Source organism: Acomys russatus, chromosome 17 (assembly GCF_903995435.1).
Source record: "Acomys russatus chromosome 17, mAcoRus1.1, whole genome shotgun sequence".
Lineage (NCBI taxonomy): Eukaryota > Metazoa > Chordata > Mammalia > Rodentia > Muridae > Acomys > Acomys russatus.
Window position 1 is genome coordinate 55,319,833 of NC_067153.1, and position 23,576 is coordinate 55,343,408.

General features: G+C 42.9%; 2 protein-coding genes across 5 annotated transcripts in view; both read right to left on the bottom strand.

The window, feature by feature from the left end:
• The window catches only part of Gxylt1 (glucoside xylosyltransferase 1), a 30,853-nt gene extending 18,830 nt beyond the window's left edge, over positions 1–12,023 (bottom strand). The window contains exons 1-2 of one of the 2 annotated variants that reach the window (XM_051160235.1): positions 11,780–12,023; positions 1,778–1,870 (exon numbers count right to left, since the gene is read on the bottom strand). In XM_051160235.1, coding sequence (XP_051016192.1) covers positions 1,778–1,870; positions 11,780–11,985 — 299 coding nt within the window. In that variant the 5' untranslated portion in view covers positions 11,986–12,023. The remainder of the gene's footprint in view (positions 1–1,777; positions 1,871–11,779) is intronic. The other variant, XM_051160236.1, reaches the window with a different exon arrangement.
• Positions 12,024–22,585: 10,562 nt separating this feature from the next.
• Positions 22,586–23,576, bottom strand: part of Yaf2 (YY1 associated factor 2) — a 64,058-nt gene continuing 63,067 nt past the window's right edge. For all 3 annotated transcript variants that reach the window (XM_051160237.1, XM_051160238.1, XM_051160240.1), the window contains exon 4: positions 22,586–23,420. In XM_051160237.1, the coding sequence (XP_051016194.1) occupies positions 23,183–23,420 (238 nt within the window). In that variant the 3' untranslated portion in view covers positions 22,586–23,182. The remainder of the gene's footprint in view (positions 23,421–23,576) is intronic.

Consider the following 23,576-nt stretch of genomic DNA (forward strand, 5'->3'; position numbering starts at 1 on the left):
CTGGACTCAGTAAGAAAGCAAGTACAAGCCAGACACTAGTTAGGGACAAATTAATCCATCGCCCTCCGTTCCTGACTGTGGATGTGACAGACCTCTGTCACCCTGACTTCCCACAACAATAGATTACGACCTGACTTGAAAGCCAAACAAACCCTTTCTCCTTTACATTGTTTATGTAGGTGTATTTTATCACAACAACAGGAAACACAACTATGACAGAAGAGGAATCTCAACTGTGTGAGGAAAAACCCTTACTTAGGCAACTTTCATGACTGTAGAGCTTCCTTCCCTAACTCTATGGAGCGCCTCTTACAGAACCCAGGCCTGCCCGCCTCGGGATGGTGTCACTCACAGTGGGCTAGACCCTCTCACGACAGTCACTAAGACAGTCTCTGACAAACATGGCCACGTGCCATTCTGATTCAAGAGTTCTACCTTCAGATGACTCTAAGCCATGTCAAGTTGATAATCAAATTTATGTAGGCCAGATGTTAAAGGCTGCTTCTACTAGATATTTACAGATAACCCTGAGCAGTGTACAGAGCCGTGTCTTTGCTTACTTGAGCGGTGTCTGCAGGGCACACATACATTCTCTCTCCTCCAATGACCTCTAGTACCTGAGGAACCTGAGGCTCACAGGGAAAAGGAAGAACTGGCAGCTTGCTCTGGGTTCAATCTCCAATATCACCAACCGAAAACCCAAACAGTAAGACACTAATGTGGAAGCAGGCAGCAGAAGCCCCAGGACTGCTCTACTGTACACAGGCAGCCGGCTCCAAACAAGGTGGAAGGTGAGCAGCAACATGGAGAGTACCCAGCCCTCTACATTCAAGATCCAGCAGAGGCACCTGCATGCACAAGCACGGAGCACGCACATGCACACAAACTAACACAGGGTGAGAGAGAAGGTGGCATCTGTAGAGAGGCATCTGCTTCCACAGGGTAAAGTTCCCCCCTGCCACTGTGGGTATTTAAAAATACTGGGAGTTAAATATCCAGTATTAAATCCCCTAGCTTTAAATTAGATAACTGACAAATGCATGTGTGCATACACATACACGAATGCACGTGAACACACACATGCACACACATGCACATTATCTGTAAATGTCCAGTGGAAGAAGCCTTTATCATCTGGCCTGCATAATTTTGATTGACAGCTTGACATGGCTTAGAGTCATCTAAGGGTAGAACTCCTAGACCAGAATGGCACGTAGCTATGTCTGTCAGAGGCTGTCTTAGTGACTGATGTGGGAGGGTCCAGCCCACTGTGAGTGACACCATCCCGAGGCGGGCAGGCCTGGGCTCTATGAAGGGTGCTGAGTAAACGAGCAAGGAAACCAACAAATAGCATTCCTCCATGGTTCCTGCTGCCTTGAGTTCCTTCCTTGACTTCCCTCAGGAGTAGTCTGTGACCTGGAAGTATAAACCAAATAAAGCTGTTCCTCCCTCCCAAGCTGCAATTAGTCAAAATATTTTATCAAAATTGAACACACCTATGTATCAATTTATCATAAAGATCAATCACAAATTCCTCTAAAATTTACAATTTATCTTAATAACATTGAGAAAAATTTAGAGCATTTACACATAATATGCATTAAAATTAGTAGTAACGAAAAGATGAGATAAAGAAATTTTTAAAATCCAGAAAAATCAATTATTTAGTTATATGATATTGAATTAGAGGAAAAGAAAGACATTACAGTGCAAGTTTTGATCATCTACTGGCTAGTCTTACCTACTCTGATCTACCAATTAAATAGTAAGGGCCTACCTAAAAGCCGCTTCCCAAAAGCAGTTCACTCCACAAACATCAGAGGGCAGCATCCAATAGGGATTCCAGTAACACAGAGAGAAATCTTTACACCTGACAGTGAGAAGAAATAACAGTCCTCTGTGAGTATTTAGATCGGGAACTACCAAAGAATTTACTGAATAATGCAATAACTTTACATTCAGTTTTACAGCAACAAAATTGAAAATCCAATTGCTATGGAAAATGGAAGCATTTTTAGAAAACTTCTAAATGTCTGCTTTACTTAGGGCACATCATTTTAAATAAAACCTTAAGACCATCAGTGGTGGGAGTATCTTACAATTGGAAGTGTTTTCTAGTCAGGAACTCTCTGGAAACATTAAAATCTCCTCCCCTCTAATGACACATATATCTTCTTCATAGACTATGCACATTACCCCAGGAAATTCATTTCACCCATGTGTTTATCACAAAAGTCAAGTGTCACAAATACAGGTGTGATGAGAGGAAAAGAACATTAAGTACATGCAAATCAATCATCACCTCAAGCTACCCATATGGTGTTCAAAGTGGCGAGCAAGACACTGCGCTGACCACCGTGGCTGCTCATGCCTACACCCTCTGCTTCGCCATTACTACAGAAGCTGAGAGAAAGACGCCCGTGGCCTTCCTTCTTAAGGCTGAAAAAGTGTCTCGTGTTGCAAAAATGATTTTCACGGTTACATCCTCCCAAAGCAGCCACCTGACAATGATGACCATTGTGAACAAAGCCAGGGCAAGTCACTAACCTAGGACGGGTCACCTCAGTCACCTCAGCACCAGGGAGCTTTGTTTTCTCAGTAGATTAAATTAAAAGTTGCTATTCTAATATCAAAAGCTCTATGAAATTTCAGACTCAAAAAACTCTTCGGTCTGACTTCCCACAAAGCTCTGCAAATCTATGATCTAAGGCGGCAGCAGTCCTCAGCCTGAGGGCATAATACTATCTCTTGGAGGGAAGCACACAAGACCGATGATTAAATACGACTCTGGGACCAGGATCTGACTAGTGGCCTTTTAAATACTGTCTACGAAATTCTGTACGTTATTGCATAGACAACTACAGCACTGGAATTTTAAAATCACTAGGAAAAGTTATAGTTATGTTTGGTTTCCCTTTGAGAAATAAATCAAAGCCCACAAAGGGCAGAGTGGTGGCACACGCCTTTAATCCCAGCACCCTGGAGGCAGAAGCAGCAGCTCACTGTGAGTTCAAGGCCAGCCTGGTCTACAAAGAGAGTTCCAGGACAGACAAGGCTACACAGAGAAACTCTGTATTGAAAAACAAAACAAAAAAACAAAAACAAAAACAAAAGTGTAGTCAGGAATGTAAACGTGCATTTCTTATAGGCAGCCAAATTCAGTGGCACCCTAGCAAATAGCATGTATTCTTCTTTCAAATCCAAGTGCCTGAGGATCATGAAAGCCTTACAATGACCTTCAGAGAGAGCCACTATTAGTGTTATTCTAACACAGTTTACTTACAATCAACACCTAGCATGTGCCTTTGTTGGGGGGACATGACAGGACCTAACCTGATTATTCCATTTCTCCTGTCAAAGTGCACAAGAGGATAACACTGGAATGAAAACAGAAATCTCAATGTTTCAAAAAAAATTACTTTGTTAAGTTGATTATATAGCAATACCATTTTCTGCTGGAGTTTTTTGTCCATTTTACACAACAAATCATTTGTGCATTGTTTTCTAACCCTACCTGGCCCTAAGGTCACTTATGATGCAGATACAGGGTCCTATCCTCTGCCTCCTTAATCCAGCCAAGGCAACTGAAGACCCAAGCCTCCAGGTCAAACCTGAGCGAAAAACAACGTATCCAGCAAGAGTCATGGGACTCAGGTGCAGCGGCACAAGCCTGTAATCTTCAGCACTCCAAAGCCTGAGACAAGGACTCTCCAGTTATAGGACACAAAAGAATTTTTCATCAAAAGTGCTTCCTACCATGCCTAAGACATAGGATAGTTACCTGCACCTATTCTTCCCGCCAACGTCTAATGACTTTAAAGTCTCTGGGCTTTGCTGGTCTCAAACTACAGGATCAAAATTCAGTAGATAAAGGATAGTCATAAATTCTATATAGCACTTCCATCAAGAGGTCGGTAAGAGTTTAGATTTTAAATTGCCTCATGAAAAACCTAGGTGCAAAATCTAGGTATACCACCCTTACTTTTAAAGCATGGCAACGTGTAAGTTCTGTTTCTTGGACCTTTAAACCCAAGGATACATACTGTAAGACACCCAAGGTATCTGGAGAAGTAACATGAGAGGGTGCAAGGCAGCAATCTGGTCAGAAGCAAGCATGACATGCCCGTTCTGTGAAAAGCTGACCTGCTGCAGCATTCTCATCCACCAACCTACTGGGTAGCTTCCGGTCAGCTTCTGGGCCACCTTCCTCCTGTCAGCACCAAGGTCCACTTTCTCTCCATTCACTCAATACATTACCAATTGAATGATCAGATACATTCTCGACACACTAGGAAAACTACAGCGAGTAAAAAGCACAAATCACACTTGTCCGATGGGGAATGAGAAAATATGGCCTTGGATACTGAGATGTGGGGTACCTACCCAACAGTCAGGTTCCACAGTTCGCCAATACCACTAGCTTGCACCCCTTTAGGCTCCTCTAAGCTAAAATAGGAAATCCTAGCTGGACCTCATCATCCTCTGAAACTGACACCCTAACCTCCAGTTCTTCCTCAATGAACTAACTGGGACTTGCTGTTAGCCAGGCCCTTTGTCAGCCCACACTACCACAAGCACTCCACTGGACCTATGTCACACTTTTCTCAGGGGCCCTTAAAGACCACCTTATGTCAGCTAGGCCTTCTTCCTTCCTCCTTACATCTAGTAAACTGTCATCCCACACCCTGAGCTGCGTGAATTCTCTGATCCTATTATTTCCACTGACTTTCCCTCTAAAGTGAACCTGGATTACATTATTCACCAACTGTGACCAAAGTAACACAAATCTAGAGCGTCTCGGTCAACGTCTGCGTCAGACTGGGCATGTTCCATGTAAGGAGAGCGTCTTCAGCCTGGGTTCAGAGTGAGATGTTCATGCAGAACCATAGCCACAGCCTTGTAAGACTTCAGGAAGTGTGATTGTTCATTGTTAGTTTATAAACTGCTGAAAAGCTTGGGGTTGTTACAAAGCAAGGAAGAGTAATATAAACCATAATTCCCGTTTAGGGTCGAAATGCAGTGACTAGCAGGATGGCTCTGCAGGTCATGAGGCTCACAGCTGTTCATGACGGCCCGAGTCCAATCTCTGGAACTCACATGGTAGAGGGAGAGACCCGGCTAATGCAGGCTGTCCTCAGACCTCCACACAGTCACTACAGTACACACAAACACACATACAAAGGGAGGTTTGTTTGGTTTTTTTTTTTTTAAGCTAATGGTTTGGGCAACAAACAGCCCACAACTTCCAGTCTTAACACTCTTAAATACTCAAGAACACTAAAATACCTATGTTTATAGGAAAGATGTGTATGGCCAGGTAGTGTTGAGAGACAGAGAGAATGAAATATTATCAAGTATAGTAATAAATGCTACAGATGAACCCTAAAAATACAAATTAAATGAAAGAGGCCAAACTCATGAATGCACAATTGGTATGGTTCATTGTGGAAGGGCTCAGGATAAGCAAATCTATGAGCACAGACGCAGACTCGTGGGAGTCAAGCAAGGGCTGCAGGAATTGGAAGTGACACTTATGGGTAGGGTTCTCTGTGGGTAGTCATTAAACCCAACTAAAAGCCAATGCGGACATATCTACACGGGAAGAGTCAAGTTTTAGGGTGTTTCTTGATTGTACCTCCATGTTAGAAAACACACAGTACTTGACAAGATTTAAAATTCATTATTGAGGTGCTGGCGAGACAGTTCGTTCAGTAAAGTGTTTGAGAAACAAGCATGAATACCAGGTTGAGATCCCCAGTACCATGTAAAAAGCCAGGTGTGGCAGCACACCTGTGACCCCAGAACTACAGGTGGAGACAGTGAAATCTCTGGGGCCTGCTGTCTAGCCAGTCTAGCTCCGTGATCAGTGGAAGACACGTCTCAGAACAAAAAGGTGACTGATAGAAGACACCAAGCCTCACACACACACACGCACACATATACTCCACACAGAAAATGTATTGGATATGTGAAAACACCTTTAGGAAGAATATGCCCACTACTACCACCATGAAAAAGAAAATGAGGGGGCCTTAGCCGTTAAAAGCACTGGCTGCTCTTGCAGAGGACTAGAGTTTGGTTCCCAGCATCCACATCAGACAGCTCTAACTGTCTATAACTCCAGCTCCAAGGAATCTGACATCCTCTTCTGGCCTCCACACACATGAACACACACACACACACACACACACACACACACACAAATAAATAAATCCAGAAAAAAAGAGAAAACACTAGAAATGTGTTTGCAAGAAGAATAATTACTTTAGTGTATTCACTTAAAATATTTACTCTCCCACTCCTAAAAAACTGATTTTTTTTTTTTTTTAAAGGTAAGGCACTGTGTCAAACACCTACAATCCCAGCGTTCAAGAGGCTAAGGCATGAAAAGTCTAAGTTTAAGGTAAGCCTAATCTGTAATAGCAAGACCCTGGGGTGGGGGGACTAGAGGGGCAGAGAGTGAGAAGAAAAACTGTTATTGCCCTGCATGGTAGCACGCACCTTTAATGCCAGCCCTCAGGAGGCAGAGGCAGGCTGATTGCTGGGTGTTCGAGGCCAACCTGGTCTACAAAGAGAGTTTAGGACAGCCAGGGTTACACAGAGAAACCCTGTCTCGAATAACCAAAACAAAAAATAAAGTGTTGTTATAGGTAATAAGTAAGGGAAAGTAACCAACCTAAGGACAAACACCAGCTATATTAGTCCTCAAACTAAGATTCAAAAACACTGAAAAAGTAAAGATCGTAGCCCAGCTTATAACTGCTCAAAGAAGTGTACCAGATGTTCAACACTCAGCAATAACTACTAAATAATCAGAACTTGGTGAACGGTGAGGGAAGTGGCTGTGTTATCAGTTAATACTATGACGTCCCTAAGTATACTTCCTGTGGCTTGTTACCAAGTTTCCCAAGCCTTAACACACAAGGTTCTAAGGTGGCAAGCTGACCAACGGGTAGTGCAAGTCACACAGCTTTAGATATATTATTAAAATGCTCAAAACAACACACACACACACACACACACACACACACACACACACACACACTGCACCAAACACGTCTGAATGAGTTCTGGGAACTATACAATGTCAACTTTAGGGTAGTAATATGCTATACTGACCTATTTTCTGGATATAGAGATATTCTATGTAAGATGTTACTATTCAGAAAACTGGGTAAGAGACACAGAGTATCCCTAAATTTCCCATGAATTAGTATTTAGTTCAGAACAAAAAATTTCTTGAGAGAAAACTAATTTTTAAAAAAGGACATCTTCAAAATTGTCAGTAATTACAAATGTTTCAAAAATTACATTCTGGGACTGGTGGCACACAGCTGTGATCCTAGTACTTGGGAGGCTGAGGTAGAAAGACTAAGCTGATGGGCTGCCTAAGCTACACTGAAACCCTGTCTCAAAAACATAAAAACAAGGGGCTGGAGAGATGGCCCAATGGTTAGCATCACCGGATGCTCGTCCACAGGAGCCGGTTCATCTGTAGCTCAAGATGCAGGGGATCTAACCACTTTTCTGGCCTGAGGGAACCACACATCCATATGGTGCACAACATACATGCAGACAAACCACTCATGCACATAAAATAAAAATAAAAACATCTTCTTTAAAAATGCCATTTCGGGGCTGAAAAGATGGCTCAGTGGTTAAGAGCACTGGCTGCTCTTCCAAAGGACCTGGGTTCAATTCCCACCACCCGTACGGCAGCTCACAGCTATTTGTAATTCCAATTCCAGAGGATTTGACACCCCCACACAGACATACATACAGGCAAACCACCAATGCACATGAAATAAAAATAAGCCATTTAATCAGTCTTTGCATTTAAATAAGCATAAAGCCAGCTGGGCAGTGGGCACACACCTTTAATCCCAGTACTCAGGAAGGACAGCAGGTGGATCTCTGAGGACAGGCTGGCCTACAGAGTGAGTTCCAGGACTGCCAGAGCTACACATAGACCCAGTCTCAAACAAACAATAATCATAGCACCAGGAGGCTGTGGTAGTGCATTCTTTAATCCTAGAATGGAAAGCCAGGGTAAGTGATCTCTGTGAGTTCCAGAACAGCCAGGGTTAAAAATAAAACAAAAGACAAAGCAAAAAGCCTGGTACCAGCTACTTGGGAGGCTGAAACAAGAGGATCTGAGGCCAGGAGTTGAAGGCTGGTGTGGGTAACGGTGAGATCATATCAAAAACAAAAACCAACAACAGAAGCAGTTAACAATACTGCTCTACTCAGGGGCACCCCTCAAGCTTGAAGCAGACTTAAATTCAAAAACAGACGTCTTCTATGGGGAATGTGAGAGCAGGTGAGGTCCTGAGTGAGTGTGCATCACTGACACGGCAAGGACCTAATGCCACAGACCTATGAGAACAGGAAAGATTCTCCCCCTCAAGCCAAAAGTATATTTTTAGTCAGATGAGTATCTCTAAAAGTGTAGAGAAATGTTAATTCAGAACATGGCTGTTCTGGCAAGAGACCACATCCAAAGATCTTCTAGGACTGTGTGATCCGGGCGGGAATACAAACACGCCTTTAATCCATGAGACACAGAAAAACAGATCTGAGTTCAAGGCCAGCCTGGTATAGAGCAAGAATCAGGTAAAGAAAAGCTTAGGTCTAGGCATGGTGGTACATGCCTTTAACCCCAAATGAAGGTAAATTTACTTTGTAGAAGGAAGTGCCCATATTTAAAAATAACTGAGTGGCAGAAAAGTTGACAAATCAGAGAAGATTTGACAGAATAGGATACATCCAACTCTCAAGAGGAGAGAGAGGAAAGGGAAGCTACTTACAAAGCAGTTTTTACCAGGACAGTGATAGAGAGAACGGCTGCAGAGAGAGAACTCAGGTGAAGACAGATCAAGACAGGAAATGAAAAGCCAGTAGATTAGAGCAGATTGCTGAGTTAGTTTGTAGCCAAGCAGAGCAATTCCGGGCTGAGAGAGAAGCCAGATTGAGTAAGTCAGCTGGGAGAAGAGTTTGAGCCAGAACAGCTGAGTGGAACCAGCCAGTCCAGAGCTCAGGAAGAACAAGTAAGGGTGAGCTTATTAAGCAGTAAGCCTCAGAGGCTGAAAACATTCCAGGCCTAGGTTAGATTGTATGGAGACTAGAAGCTTCCAGGACTAGGCCTAGGTTAGCAGGAGGCAGTAAGCCTCTCAAATAACAAATGAGCCAGAAGAATAAAAGTTACTTTTACACAAAAGCTCATAATATTAACTACTAGTTTTTATTAAATATCATAAATCAGGGTTATGCTAAGTATTCGGACAGGTTTTGTATGCCTTCCCCACCAGAAAATTCACATCTTCCATGTGATGACTGATGTCGGGAGGTGGGGCCTTTGGTAGGTGATTAGAGGATAAAGGTCAGGGGCCCCAAAATGAGATTACTGTCCATTTAGAAGCAGCTGCGCACCTGCCTGCCTACGTGAGAACACAGCCAGAAGGTGTAAGAACTAACTTATTCCTGCTGCGTCCAATCAATGAGCTCTGGAAAGTTTGGTACAGCTGCCCAAATAACACTCAATAAGGACCTCAACTTGATGCCACTAGAATGTCCAATAAACTAAAAACCAAGGTGTGGAGATGGTGTTCCGTGCCTCACCAACGAAGCAGAGTACTGGGCCTGACCTCAGTATTCCAAAGCTCTCCAGTGTTTAATGCCCCAATTCCCCTCTCTTCCCAAAGCAGATACAAGGAAGGTGGGTGGGGGGAGGGGAGAGGGGGGAGCCGTGCAAAAAATAATGGTCACATCTATCTCTCAACTGTATCAGTGGTTCTCAGTGTTTACTGCATCTTAATAACAGCTCATGGTTAAACACAGATTACTGGCATTCCAGTTTAGCAGGTTTCTTACTGGGTCCCAATGAACAGATATTTTTCCCTAAAGTAAAAATAAAGTAAAATAAAAGGGGGAGTTACACTTTAAAATTAAAGCGATTGCTGTATCAGCTGCAGTTCTACTGTGCCAGTTACTAAGTAACCTATGCAACTATTTCACTTCAGTCCTAACAAATGTTCCACATCTAATGAGGAAGTCAACACAGCTGCCAGTACATGGCAAAGGCAAAGCTGGTGAGTCAAAAGCCCTCGGTCTTTCGTCATTAAGTTCCCAGTACAGCCTACCAGTGTTGACAGGCCTCAGCAAAAATGAAAAGGAGGGAGGGAAGTGACAATCATTTCAGAATGTACACCAAAATATCAAGTTGTTAAATTAAATATACTTAAAAGTTTGTCAACTATATCCCAGTGTAGCTGAAAATGCACTATGTACGTTTTACAGTAAAGAAATTAATGCACAGAGACTGATGCACCAACCAAAGACCATGCATGGAGAGGACCTAAAGCCCCGGGCTCAGATGCAGTGGACAGGCAGCTCAGTCTCCATGTGGGTCCCCTAAACAGGGAGCAGGAGCTGCCTCTGACATCGTGGCAGCCTTGCCAGGCCACAGAGGAAGAGGATGCAAGCAGTCCTGATGAGACTGGATAGACTGAGGTCAGATGGTAGGGGAGGAGGGTCCCCCTTTCTGAGGGCTGGGGGGGAGGAGGGGAGAAGGAGGGAGGGTGTGGCAGGGAGGAGATAGGGAGAGGGCTACAATTGGGATGTAAAGTGAGTATATTTTTTAAAATTAATTAAAAAAAGAAATTAATACACAGAGAAGTAACCATGTGATTAAAGAGTTCCGAGGACACAGGTTTGTCTGACCCTAAGACCTACTCTGTCTACTAAAGCATATAGCAAGGCAAGTCCTTTACACTGGGATGTATACCCAGTCCTTGGACTATGGAACCTGGGTCTGTCTCACTATGTAGCCCAGGCTGGCCTCAAAGTCATGATCCTCCTGCCTCCGACTCATTCCACAAATCCTACCACAGTGTGGGACACCACAGCCCACAATACCTTTTTAAAGATGCGGGCAATGGAATCTGAGACTACGCCCAGACCCCACATTTCTCTGACTACAATCCAACCATAAAACAAGAAGTCTGGCTATCCTCCTCCTGCTTTTTTGTACCGGCTTCCTCTGGAAGCGACCATCAACTCTCTGTTGCTACATAACAGCTCAAAGTGGATGGTACCCTTTTTATAATTCCTCTGTCTCTTACTCTCCAATTAGTTGGTCTCAGACTTGCCTACAAAAACAGGTATCCACCAAGGCAGTGCGAAATGCTCAGACTGCTACACTGCCAAAACAGTTTGGCACTTAAACTTCGTAATTCTAATACTGAAAGTGATTTATGCAAATTCACCAAATCATTATGCTGTTTTTATAAATATACAAAACTTAAAAAATGATATCTTCACTCCCCACGCCTCCTATAATATATGGGCATACTAAGTATTGCTCATGTTTCTGAACTTCCTTTTGAGTTTCCGAATAAGCAGAGTATTTCCAACACAAAAATTCACAGCTCGCTTTATGCCACGGCCAGATTTATCTAACCACGGCCACAGATGAAAATACTAAGCGTTAGGATGAAAATGTAGACACCTGGAAATGGGGGCTCAACAAGGGCGCCGGCCTAATTCTTAAATAGCTCAGCTTCGACTCCATGGAAACCGGAGGGAATTCCCACTAGCTGTAATCAGGATTTTGTCGGCCACCACTTACTTCCAACAAACCTTTTAGAAAGTTGCAAATCAATTCAATTTCTAACTGCTCTAAACACTGGGTCTGAAGCCAAACAGAAAGTGCTCGGTGGTGGGAGCGGCGCGTCCCGCCGGCACCGTTCCAGAGCCCGGCGCCCCGCACTGCGGCCCATACCTGCGGGGCCAACCCGGGCCCGCGCTGCCCGCGCCTCTCCCGGGGCCGCGTCCGCCGTCCGCCAGCCAGGAAACCGCCGCGGCCTGGGGCCTGCGGCCTTCGGTCGCTCCTTCCTCCAAGGACACCGCGAGCTGGCTGAAGGCGTACAGCAGCGAGCAGAAGCCGCAGGCCAGGCACAGCCCTACGACCCGCAGGTAGCGCCGCATCCCGGCCCGCGCTGCTGCTGCTGCCGCCGCCGCCGCCGCCGCCGCCGCGCCCGCCCGGGCGAACTGCGAAGGGCCGCAACGCGCAGCCGCAGGGTGAGCTGCCCGGTGCCCGCCCCGCCCCTCCGCCCGACTCCTCGCCAGGACCGGCTCCCTCCTGTCTCCGCCCAAGCCCCGCCCCACGCCCCGATTGGCCCCGCCTCCGCGCGCCAGCCCCGCCTCCGAGCCACGCCCCAGTTCCCGCCCCGGATCTGCAGCGCTCCCGGAAGTAGGGCTGCGCACTGCCGGAGCAGTAAAGGGCTGGGCGTTAGGGTGAGCCGCGCAGAGGTGTTGCGAATGGAGCGGGTCTGTAGGCCCTTGAGCTAAATCTTCGATTTTTTCCCATTGTGTAGTTTGTGACTCTGAGCAACTTGAATTTTAAGGTATCGCTGCGTGACTAAAAGGAAATCGTCGTTTTCCGCACTTGTTACCTTTTCCCCGCCCCAGGCTGCTCCCCACAGACCTCAGCCTCGGATCTAAAAGGTCTGTGCTTCGCGGGGCGTCATAAGGCGGCGGTGGGTTAAAGGTGCAGCGCTTTCCCCTCCACACAACGGGGTGGGTGGCAAGGGTCCTACCTTTTACATTTTCAGACTTTGCTTACAACTCGTTTGCATATCCGAAGCAAACCTGATACTCTCCCTAGGAGGCCTTCCCTCCCAATGCGAATTCACCGCTCACATCCTGCGCCTAGAGCTAGAATCTTACGGAAGCCTAGTGGGGACATGGGTAGAGGCATAGATACTAGAAATGTGTACAGCTCGAAAACACTGGCTGGTGCGGAAGACCAGTGTTGAGGATTTTACAAGACGGAATGACTAGCTTCAACTTCATGGTTATTCTTAGATACCTTTAGTCCCTGAATAAGACTTTCGTTAACCACCCATTTCTGATCTAATACCCTTTTGACTCAAAACCTTTAAAGCAATCTCACCAGTTTGGATGCTAAGAATGTTATTAGAATAGACCTAAAACCTACCAGGTTTTTCTCAGTTGGCTATAATCAATCTAATGATCCAACCGGTGTCTGGAAACTGCCCTAATTTCTGACTTTCTTTTAATCTCTAAAGATAATATAAATACTTCCATGTTGTAACATGTTATTCCAGGCAACCCAAAGCCATGTGCCCAGGCCCAGGTCACTCGTATTTGGTTCAAAATAAATTATCTTACTCCCTTTCAAAGAGGGCTGTTGTTCACAGACAGGACAGCAATCTGTAAGGGTGTGGACGCGCCCAAAAATTCAGTCAATTAATTGTAGCTCAGAGAGTAGGTGAGAGTTCTTAGTGATGGTGGCCCTCGTAAGGGAAGGATTTCTAGGTTGAGTGAGCAATGAAAACAACTCTTTTATTCAGGAGACTGAGAGACGTGTGATGCCAGGATAAGTGAATGCAAGAGTGGGCATGTGGAGTGATAAGGCTGCAGAAAGGGTTAGCTGTTACAGTGCCTTGCCTCAGCAAACTCTTGGGAGTCTGAACTTGATCTGCTTGACGGGTTAAGGAAGGAAGTAACATGATCACATTTGCATTTTAGAGAGTGATTCTGGCTGGAGTGAAGGCTGGGGCAGTGATGAGAGATTGGAGAAAGTCAGTCCAGAGCCAAAAATTGAGATTTAAACAAACACACTTAAAATGCACACAAAAATACATTTAAGCACACACTTAAAATGCACATACACTTAAATACATTTAAAGTTAAATACTTTAAATGAACACTTAAAAAATACATGAAATGCACAAATAAAACAGACATCTAAAAATACTGGTAAAATGAACATATTCAAGATATACAGGCAAAAACACACATTCTTAAAAGCATACACTTAAAAATACATGCATACTTAAACACACTTAAAAATGCACACACACCTCATGAGGAAAACCACGCTATTGAATTGTTCAAGTTGCATCTGGGTCACTGAGAAGTCCGTCCACAAAGGACAATGTGAGGGAAAGTGCTGGCATAGAGGCTCTCAATCCCCACACCAAGAGCTGGCTCTGTGACCATGAGAAAGTCACTAGAGGAACTATGGGCTATTTCCTCCCCCTAAGAATTAAATTTCTTGGGGCTGGAGAGATGGCTCAGCGGTTAAGAGCACTGGCTGCTCTTCCTGAGGTCATGAGTTCAATTCCCAGCAACCACATGGTGGCTCACAACCATATATAATGTGATCTAATATCCTCCTCTGGTCTGCAGAGCTCTGTATACATAATAATAAATAAATAAATCTTTAAAAAAAAAAAAAAAAATTAAATTTCTTGCCTTACTGAAAAAAAAAGAAAAGAAAGAAAGAAATCCAGTGAACTGTCAAGATGTATAAAGAGAAAGAAAACGGTCATTTGTTCATTCAATAAATATTTATTGAATATTTTCTACATGCCAGACAGACTCAGATGCACAGTATTCAAGAATAAAGGGGTGTCTTGCCCTCAAGAGGGAGAGAGGCCATAAAAACAAAGAGAATACGACACCTTTCTAATACACCTTACAATTCTTAGAGAAACAAAGACAACCTAAAAGAAGTACAGAACGTTACAAGGGCACTAAGAAGAATAGAAAGTTGGAGGGTGGGGCACATACTAGAGGAAGAGTGCGTATGCAGACAAAGAAAAGCCCATTTGAAAGATGCTGAGGAGAGCGGACTTGATGACTTAAACTCTGGTGGCCGAGGCAGAGTCACCACCATAGGCTCAAGGCCAGCCTAGTCAACATAGTAAATTCCAGATCAAACTGGGCTACTGAGTGTGGCCCCATTTAAAAAAAAAAAATTTATTTTAAAGATTGCTAATAATTTTTCTCCAAGAAACTACATACAAGTAATCTCTTGACTCATAGATCATAAGCCCTGGACAAGTATAAAGAGAAAGCTAGCCAACACTATATGTAAAGAACACACAGAGTAATCATGGTCTTGACATGGGGATTCAAGGCCATATCATCTTTTACATTCCTTTTAATCCTGTAATTGCAAAAGAAGCTGCTGCAAAAGGGCACCCTAAAAATAATGTTTATACCACCGACACAGCAAGCCCTGGTTAGCTGGCAAGGTGAGGAGTCACTGTATGTTGCTGTCTGGCCAGGGTTCACACACTTCCTTTTTATATTCCTACGGTGACTTCTGTTCCTGAGTACAACTCTATCTACTTCAGCATCGACGGGGTATTTCTTTCATTTGTTGCATGTACCTATTCCCAGTCTATCTCTAGAGACATGCTCTGTAATTCTCCAGTGATAAGCTGAATGACTCCAAAATCTCAACTCAAAAGAACAAAGGTGCGTGAAGGAAATAAAATTTAAGATCAGACATATTCAAGGTGGCACTACTGTAGACAAGGTCAGGAAGTGAAATTTGAAACTAATATGTAGAGGGGTTTTTCCCCCCTAAAATTAGATGAAAGATGTCTATGAGATAGAAAACTGACTCAGAGCCAGGCATGGTGGTGCACACCTTTGATCCCAGCACTCGGGAGGCAGAGGCAGGTGGAGTGCTGTGAGTTCAAAGCCAGCCTGGTCTACAAAGTGAGTCCAGGACAGCCAAGATAACAGAGAAACTCTGTCTTGAAAAACAAAAAACAAAACAAAACAAAACAAAACAAAAAAAAGAAAGAAAGAAAGAAAGAAAACTGACTCAGAATTTAAACCAGATTTTAAGAATCTCTAGCTTAGATGGTGCAGGGCTACAAGGAGGCTGGGTACAGACTACTCTTGCAGAGGACCAGAGGTCTGTTCCCAGTACCCAAGATGGGCAGCTCACAACCACCTGGAACCCCCACTGCAGGGGATCTCATGCCCTCTTCTGGACTACACATGCACACAGACACACACCTATATAATGGAAAAATTTAAATGTTGGTGCTCTCCTCTCGTTCTTTCCACCCATCCCTCTTTAGCCCAGGCAAATATGTATGGAGTCCTGTCCAGTGTTTCCTTCTATTTTCTACCTTTGACTCATTACAAAAACAAAACAACAAACAAACAAACAAACCACAGTAATCCTACTGGACAAATACCCTCACCCAGAACTCTCAAGTGCTGGGATTACAAACTGCACCATTTCCTGTCTCCTATATTTCTTATATAGACACACCAGTGTTTTAATAAAATGGTTCTTCCCTAGCTGTGGGAGTGCACACCTCTATTAGCAATGGAGAAGCTAGATTGGGAGGGGACTGCAGGATCTGGTGTGGAGGAATGCCCTGAGTGGGCGTGGCACTTGTCAATAAAGCACTGTTTTGCCAATGGGCTGAAGAGATTAGAAGAACCTGTAGCTGGACTGTTGAGAGTTGGGAAAGAAGCTGGCCCAGGAGTCAACAGGCTGGCAAATTATTGGTATACATGTAGGCTTTGAGGCCGTAAGATTAGAGTAGTTTAGATTCTGCCCAGTGTAGTGGTTGCAGCTTTAAAATACACTATAACCTCACCGTGTTGGTTACTGGCACCTTAGGCCATACTGGTAAGTTAATAGCAACAGTTTGGGCCAGCCTGGGGATGTAGCAAGACACTGTCTCCAAATACAAACTTAAAAATGACAGTTTGGCTGGGTATGGGGGAGTATGACTTAGTGCCAGCCGCTGGAAGGCAGAGGCAGATGGCTATTTGTGAACTCAAGGCCAGCCTTATCTCCACAGCAAGGACAACTATACCTGGAAAGACCCTGTCTCAAAAACAAAGTCACGTCCCTCGGACTCTGCAGTTCTGCGCTAGACACACAGTCCTCTTTACTTTGTATTTCAGTCCCTCCTGAGCCTGACACTATCCCTGTGCTTTTATTCTGAAAACCCAGCCTGCTCCATGTGGAGACTTGCATTTCTTCTTCCTAGGTTCCTCTTCTCCCAAGCTAGTTTCTTACCGCCCAGTCCTCCCCACTTTTGCTTACCTCCCTCACCTGCAAGTCGGCATAAGGCCATTTCATTGTTGCTATAATTGTGAACTAAAGTGGGATAATGAAAATTACACACACAAGAAGCCTAAATTATTACATCTAGGTCTTCAGTTTAGTTTCTGGGTTTTCCTATAAAACTTTACAGAAAAGTGATGACCAGAGGGCAGCTTTCTTCCTCAAGTCATCAGGTGAAAACCGAGATTCAGCTGCAGGCCCTGGGAGCAGCTCCTCAGAACTGCGGGGTAGGGAGGCAGCAGCGACACTGATGTGTGCCCCTAACGTACCTTCCTCTTATTCTCACACTTTGAAAGAAAGCATTTTTTTTTAATTATTAGTTTTACAGGGCAAGAAAGATGGCTGAGTGATTGAAAGGGCGTGCTGCTCTTGCAGAAGCCGTGGCTGTGTTCAGTTCCCAGCCCCCACATGATGGTTCACGACCCTGTGTAGCTGCAGTGCAGTATCAAGGGATCCAACACACGCTCTGACCTCCACAGGCACCAGGCACACACACGGTTCCCAGACATCAAGCAAAACACATAAAATAAAAATGTTTTTAATTAGTAATTTTAAGCCCTATTTACCTACCCAAGAGAATTGAGACAGTTTATAAGAACGACAAAAAGCATAAAGTCAGAATTGGTTAAAATAAAAAATGACAGCCATTGAGTCCTATAGACATGTTATTAAAAACAGCCAATCTTAGCTGAAAATTTTTACAACTACAGCAAAAATTAAGAATAATAAATCTGAATTGTCTTAAAAGAATGGCAAGTTGATTTCTCAGATGAAGTAAACTTTTGCTGAAATCACTCTGAGTAAAATTTCTAATTTGGGCAGTTAAAGGAATCTTCCTTTAACACCTTCACAGGAAAGAAATGTGAGACTTTACTATCTTGACTTTTCAAAGTTGGGGACTGGAGAGAAGGCTGAGCAGTTAAAAGCACTTGTTGCTGTTGCAGAGGAGCTGGCTCACCGCCACCCGTAACTCCAGGTCTAGGAGATCCATCACACCTTTCTTGCCTCCTCAGGTACTGCACACATATGGTACACTTACACATGAAGGCAACACAACCATACACACAAAAATAAATGTATCAAATAAACTAGAAGGAAATGGCATCTCAACTTGCAGTGCTTAAAAAGGTAGTTTTGACAAATACAAGCTGCATTAATAGGTCACTAGTTCAAACAGTTGGTAACTCAGTCCGCTGCAAACACCAACATGAGGTCCCAATACTCTAGAGCAGACTGCCATTCGATGTCTGAGGCCTGGGTGAATCTTCTATGAAAACAGTCCCAGGCACTCCTATCTGCTATTTCTGTGTCTTATACACAGTCTTACTGTTGCAGGGATTTATAGATCTCTAAATCGTATGCTCTGCATCTTCAGCCTCTTTGTAACCAACCGTGAAGCAGTAACTAAAAGCCAAAATATACTTAATATCATAACTAAACAAAAAGCTAGATCAGTAAAATTCAGCGAAGGACTGAATGGTAAGCTATGACCTGTCAAAAGGTGCAGAATGTGGGGCTGGGGCGCTCAGCTGGTACAGTGCTTGTATTCAAAGCATGGATTGGCACTTGTTTGATTCTCCAGAACCTACAGTTTAAAAGGGGTGGGGGGAAAGATTCAGCGGTCCATACCTAGAACCCAGGGCTGGGACACTGGAGACAGGCAGCTCCCTTGGGCTCACTCATCAGTCATCCTAGACTACTTGATGAGCTACAGACCCGTGAAAAAACTTGACTCAAGAAGAAGGAAAAAAACAAAAGGGAAAAAAACATAGAAGGCTAAAAAGTTATTTGAGAGCTGATTTTGTTGCTCCTGCAGGACCTGGGTTTGACTTTCAGCACCTAAATAGTGGCCTAACTCTAACTCTGTCTAACTCTAGTCCCAGGGGATCTGACACCACGGTACACAAGCATACATGCAGGCAAACATTCATACACACAAAATAAAAAAAAAAATATAGGCCTATAACCCCAGCATTTAGGAGAGAGAGGCAGGCAGATTTGAGTTCAAAGTCGGCCTGATATACCCAGTGAGATCCAGGAGAGCCAGGGATAGAAACATAGTAAGTGGCTCCTGAGGAATGACACTGGCAGCACCCACACAAACACACCTTACACACATAACACAGAAGGTAGGAAATATGTCCCAAAACACTGAAACCTTCCAGAACTCTACTTGATTGTCCACTGAAGTATCAGGTCTCTTCCTAGTATTTCAAATGGTCCATTCCATAAAGACAGGATAATCTACTCCAACCAAGAAAAGCTTAAATCATAACATTTATGTGATCTGAGCTAGTAGGTGTGTTCAAAATGCTATTTATATAGTTTAAAGAAAACCTGTCTATAGTAGCTTACACTGAATGGCTTGATGTAAAACTACTCTAAATTCTTACACACATTGCTGCCCTATTTAACATGTGCTGAGGAGATGCATGACAGGTCCCCAGAGACTAGCAAACTATAAGCTGTAGTTCCCTCCCTGGTGATGCACTGTCCAGCAGCCGGCCGCTCCGACACTTGTTGTACAGCCTGTTCCTTCTCTCCTCACTTTCTCCCATGCCCACTCCTCCTTACTGCTGCTGCTAGTGGAGTGGAGCTTGCTTTTCATCAAAGCCTGCCTTGCTTTCTACTTTTGAAAACCATCAGTGATGTCCTTGTTTTCTGAACCCTTCACTGTTTCCCTTTGGCTATTTTTGTCACTGAGATTTCTGTACTTTGATTTTTCTGCATTCTTTGTTTGAGGCTTCTGTACATACCTGAGGTGGCTGAGAGGATGAATTGTAATAAAGTCATCACTTTTTTTTTTTTGGTTTTTCGGGACAGAGTTTCTCTTGTGTAGCCTTGGCTGTCCTGGAACTTGTTATGTAGATTAGGCTGGCCTCGACCTCACAAAGATCCGCCTACCTCTGCCTCCCTAGTACTGGGATTAAAGGTGTACGCCACCACCACCCCACAGTGCATTATTATTTTACTGTTATCCTACACACACATACATACACACACACACACACTTTCACTTAACTCTCAAATCACACAGCAAAGATTTCTTTCTATGACTAGTTCCTTACAAAGATTCCAGAAAAGAGGTGAGCTGCTAAGGAAGTATAGTAAGATCATTACTCTACATGATATGCCCAAAGTCCATTCTCTTAGGCACTGATGATTTCTACCTACAAGAAAGTTGACTGCCATCAATTTAGTTGACTTTCTTCCTCCTATTAATGTACCTCATCTTGTCTATTATCACTATAATTTTAGGAAAGCATTTAATGAAACCTCTAATAAACTTTAATTAAAACCATTAAGCCATTAAGTCATCCATCACTGCTGTGATGTACAAAAGGTTTTTTGGTTTTTAGATTTTATTTATTATGTATACAGTGCTCTGCCTGCATGTAACACCTGCAGGCCAGAAGAGGGCATCAGATCACATTATAGATGGTTGTGAGCCACCATGTGGTTGATGGGAATTGAACTCAGGACCTCTGGAAGAATAGCCAGTGCTCTTAACCTCTGAGCCATCTCTCCAGCTCACAAAAGGTTTTAAGAGTGTATATTCTTATGTGCTTCAAAGTACACCTTCATTTTTACTTACCTTATTTTTACCTGTACTCTAAAAACACCCAAATTCCTTTAGTGTGGAATCTGGTTGAAAGAACCCACTGCCGAGGGGGCTGGAGAGATGGCTCCGTGGTTAAGAGCACCTGCTGCTCTTGCAGAGGACTAGACTTTGATTAGCAGCACCCACAGAGGAGCACACATTGTCTCTAACTCCAGATCCAAGGACTCCAAAACTCTCTTCAACCTCTGTAGGCACCAGGCACACACATGGGCAAACACACTCATGCAAGCAAAGTACTCACACACACAACATAATAAAAACCTAAAAAAGAGTCCACCACTAAAACTGTATCACACATTTACAAAACAGCTACAAATATACCCTAAGCCCCGGCTCAGAATAGTCTTTTGCATATTTTTACGTTAAGTGCATGTACTAATGGAACTTGCATGTCTTCCGATATGAAAGCATATTTGAGGTAGAGTGAAATAAAGGAAGATAAAAGGGAAACAAAATCCCACTCTAAATAGCACAGTTCAATTCTCCAATCTCAGTGTATGGGATTAGGTTCTTCAGTCATAGAAAGGTAGTCTCTCTGGGACCAGAGCAAACACTGACAACACTGTTCTCTTAGGTTACTTAAGTAGCATTAAAATAACTTGGTTACAAAAATGTAATTTTCATGATACTACCTACAATGATAGTAAAAGCTCACATTTTACTGAGCAACTAGAGTGTGCTAGAGAAATGTTAATCTTACATGGGTTAACATTTAATCCTCCCAAGAGCCCTATGCGTCAGATCTGGCCATCCCTACCCCTATTTCACAAATGGGAAGTATGCTTGAGAACGCATTCAAGTTTGCATCCTACCGCAGAGACTCGAGCATCAGGCATCACATTCTGAATCTCCATGCCATTGTTCCTTCCACCAGAACACAAACATGAGTGCAGCCTATTCAGGTAAAACCTCACCTTCTCTCATGCTTTTCTTTCTTGCAGAAAAATCTAAAATATATTATGAAAATAATATGATCATTGTAAGATATATTGCCTTTACTTATTTTTGTCTTAGGAACTAGAATTTCCCCCATTACAAGTATTTAAAATTGAATACACTGAACATTTATACATGAAAAACAATGTAAAATTAACATGTTTGAAAAGAACATAGCCAGTTAGTTGGAAATATCTTAGAATAAGACAATATTACACCTTCATTTTACAACACTAAAGAATGAGGTATCTGCATGTTTTCATCACAGACTTTTACTGTATTCACAACTAGCATGTTACAAGAGTACCATGGTGCGAAAGAAGCACTGCAATTGAACAGTTACATTACCATGAGAACCAAATAGCACAACTGTCAGGGTCCACAGTTTTTCCTTTAAATGTTGTCATGATGTCTTTCATGTAGTAGGTTATATTCAAGTTAGGTCTTGTCTTTAGATTAGTTTACATTTCAGAAGCCTGCTATAGGTAGATATACATTAAGCAAACAGCTAGAGAAAACAAGTGAACCTGAGGAGAAATTAAAGATCTAGCATGTGGTTCCGAAGATGGGTTTTCAAACACAACATAACACACTTCATTTAGTTGTAAACAAAATGCGAAATCTTAAGTCATAAAAAATATTTTATTGGAAATAGTACATAAGTGAGTGGAGCTGTAAATACTTTTTATTTCAAGATACTGGTGAATGCATAAATTGGGAGCATCTCTGGAAATAGAGTACTATGGTTTTCATAGGAATTATTCTGTTTAGTAAAAGGCCAATTGAACTGACTTTGGATGACCTTCCCAGTTCTGTGTAATCGTTGCCATGCTCATATGAGTTAGATTCACATGATCCTGGACAGGTTTGGAACAAGGAAACAGTGACAAACTATCATTAAGTTAAAGCTTTTCCAAGTATGGCATGTTCTTTTCTGCTTCTGCCAGATGCACATCCCTCTTTAACCCGAATGTCTTAGAGAGCACAGGATACCAGTGTTCAGTGACCACAGCACTAACCCTGAATTAGAAAGCTAATCAGTCCATGTTTTATCGTTTACTATTCAGCTAGTAAACAGTACAAAACTAACAAACATAAACTGCAAACGATGGATAAAACATAACTCAGAAACAATAATTTAGTAAAAACATGTCAAAAACATTGGCAAAGGTCCATACAAATCCTTTATTTAATAACAACTTTCCTATTTAACCACACCAAGTACCAGCAGGTGCATTAAGAAGATAACCATTAAGAAAATCCTGTTGCAGCAATAGTTGATTAAGTTGATCTTTGACTTGCATACATATAACTATTTGTTTCACAATTCTCAAATAATACATATTTAGGCAGCTTGCACTATGTAATAAAAAATTTAAACTCATTACATGCCAATAGTAGATAATTCAATAATTATGTGTTAGAATTCACTAAACTATAAGTGAAAATAGACTTACCAATAACACTGCATAATGAATAATTCAACCACATTTTCATGACATTTAACAGCAGAGACCAAAATGTTAAGTCTGGAAATGTTCAATAGCTTACACAGCAATAAAATCTAATAAATCCTGGAAAATTCATATTTCATGTAAAACTCAAATTATTGGTTAGGCATGAATGTGTCTGTCATGAAAATGTGGTAGTTCTTGGCATAATCTGTGTTTCCATGGGAGGACAGGCATGACTAAGTGGAACAAGAATGTTTAGTGAGACTCTCCGTTCAGGGATGAGGCTTCTCCTCGGGGCGAGGAGGACCTGGACACGCCCCGCTCCGTGTTGTCTGAGCTGCAGCTGCTCTGGCTGTGTTGATCCCCAGCAGCAGCACTCGATGCCGGCGCTGACTTTGCTTTCTCCTTAAAGTCTGTAATAATGACTGTTAGATCTCCAACAGTGACTTCCAAATGCTGAGCACTACTCCGATCCACATTTTTCAATCTTGGTCTAAACACACAAAAAAAGGAGTTTGTAAAGCTAGCTCACTATCAAATTTCTGAGCACATACTAAATAACCAAACAAAAGTAATAAAATGAATGTATTTCTGTCTAAAGAGGTTAATATGTAATAAAGCACCAAAGAATCACGAAAGTCATTAATAT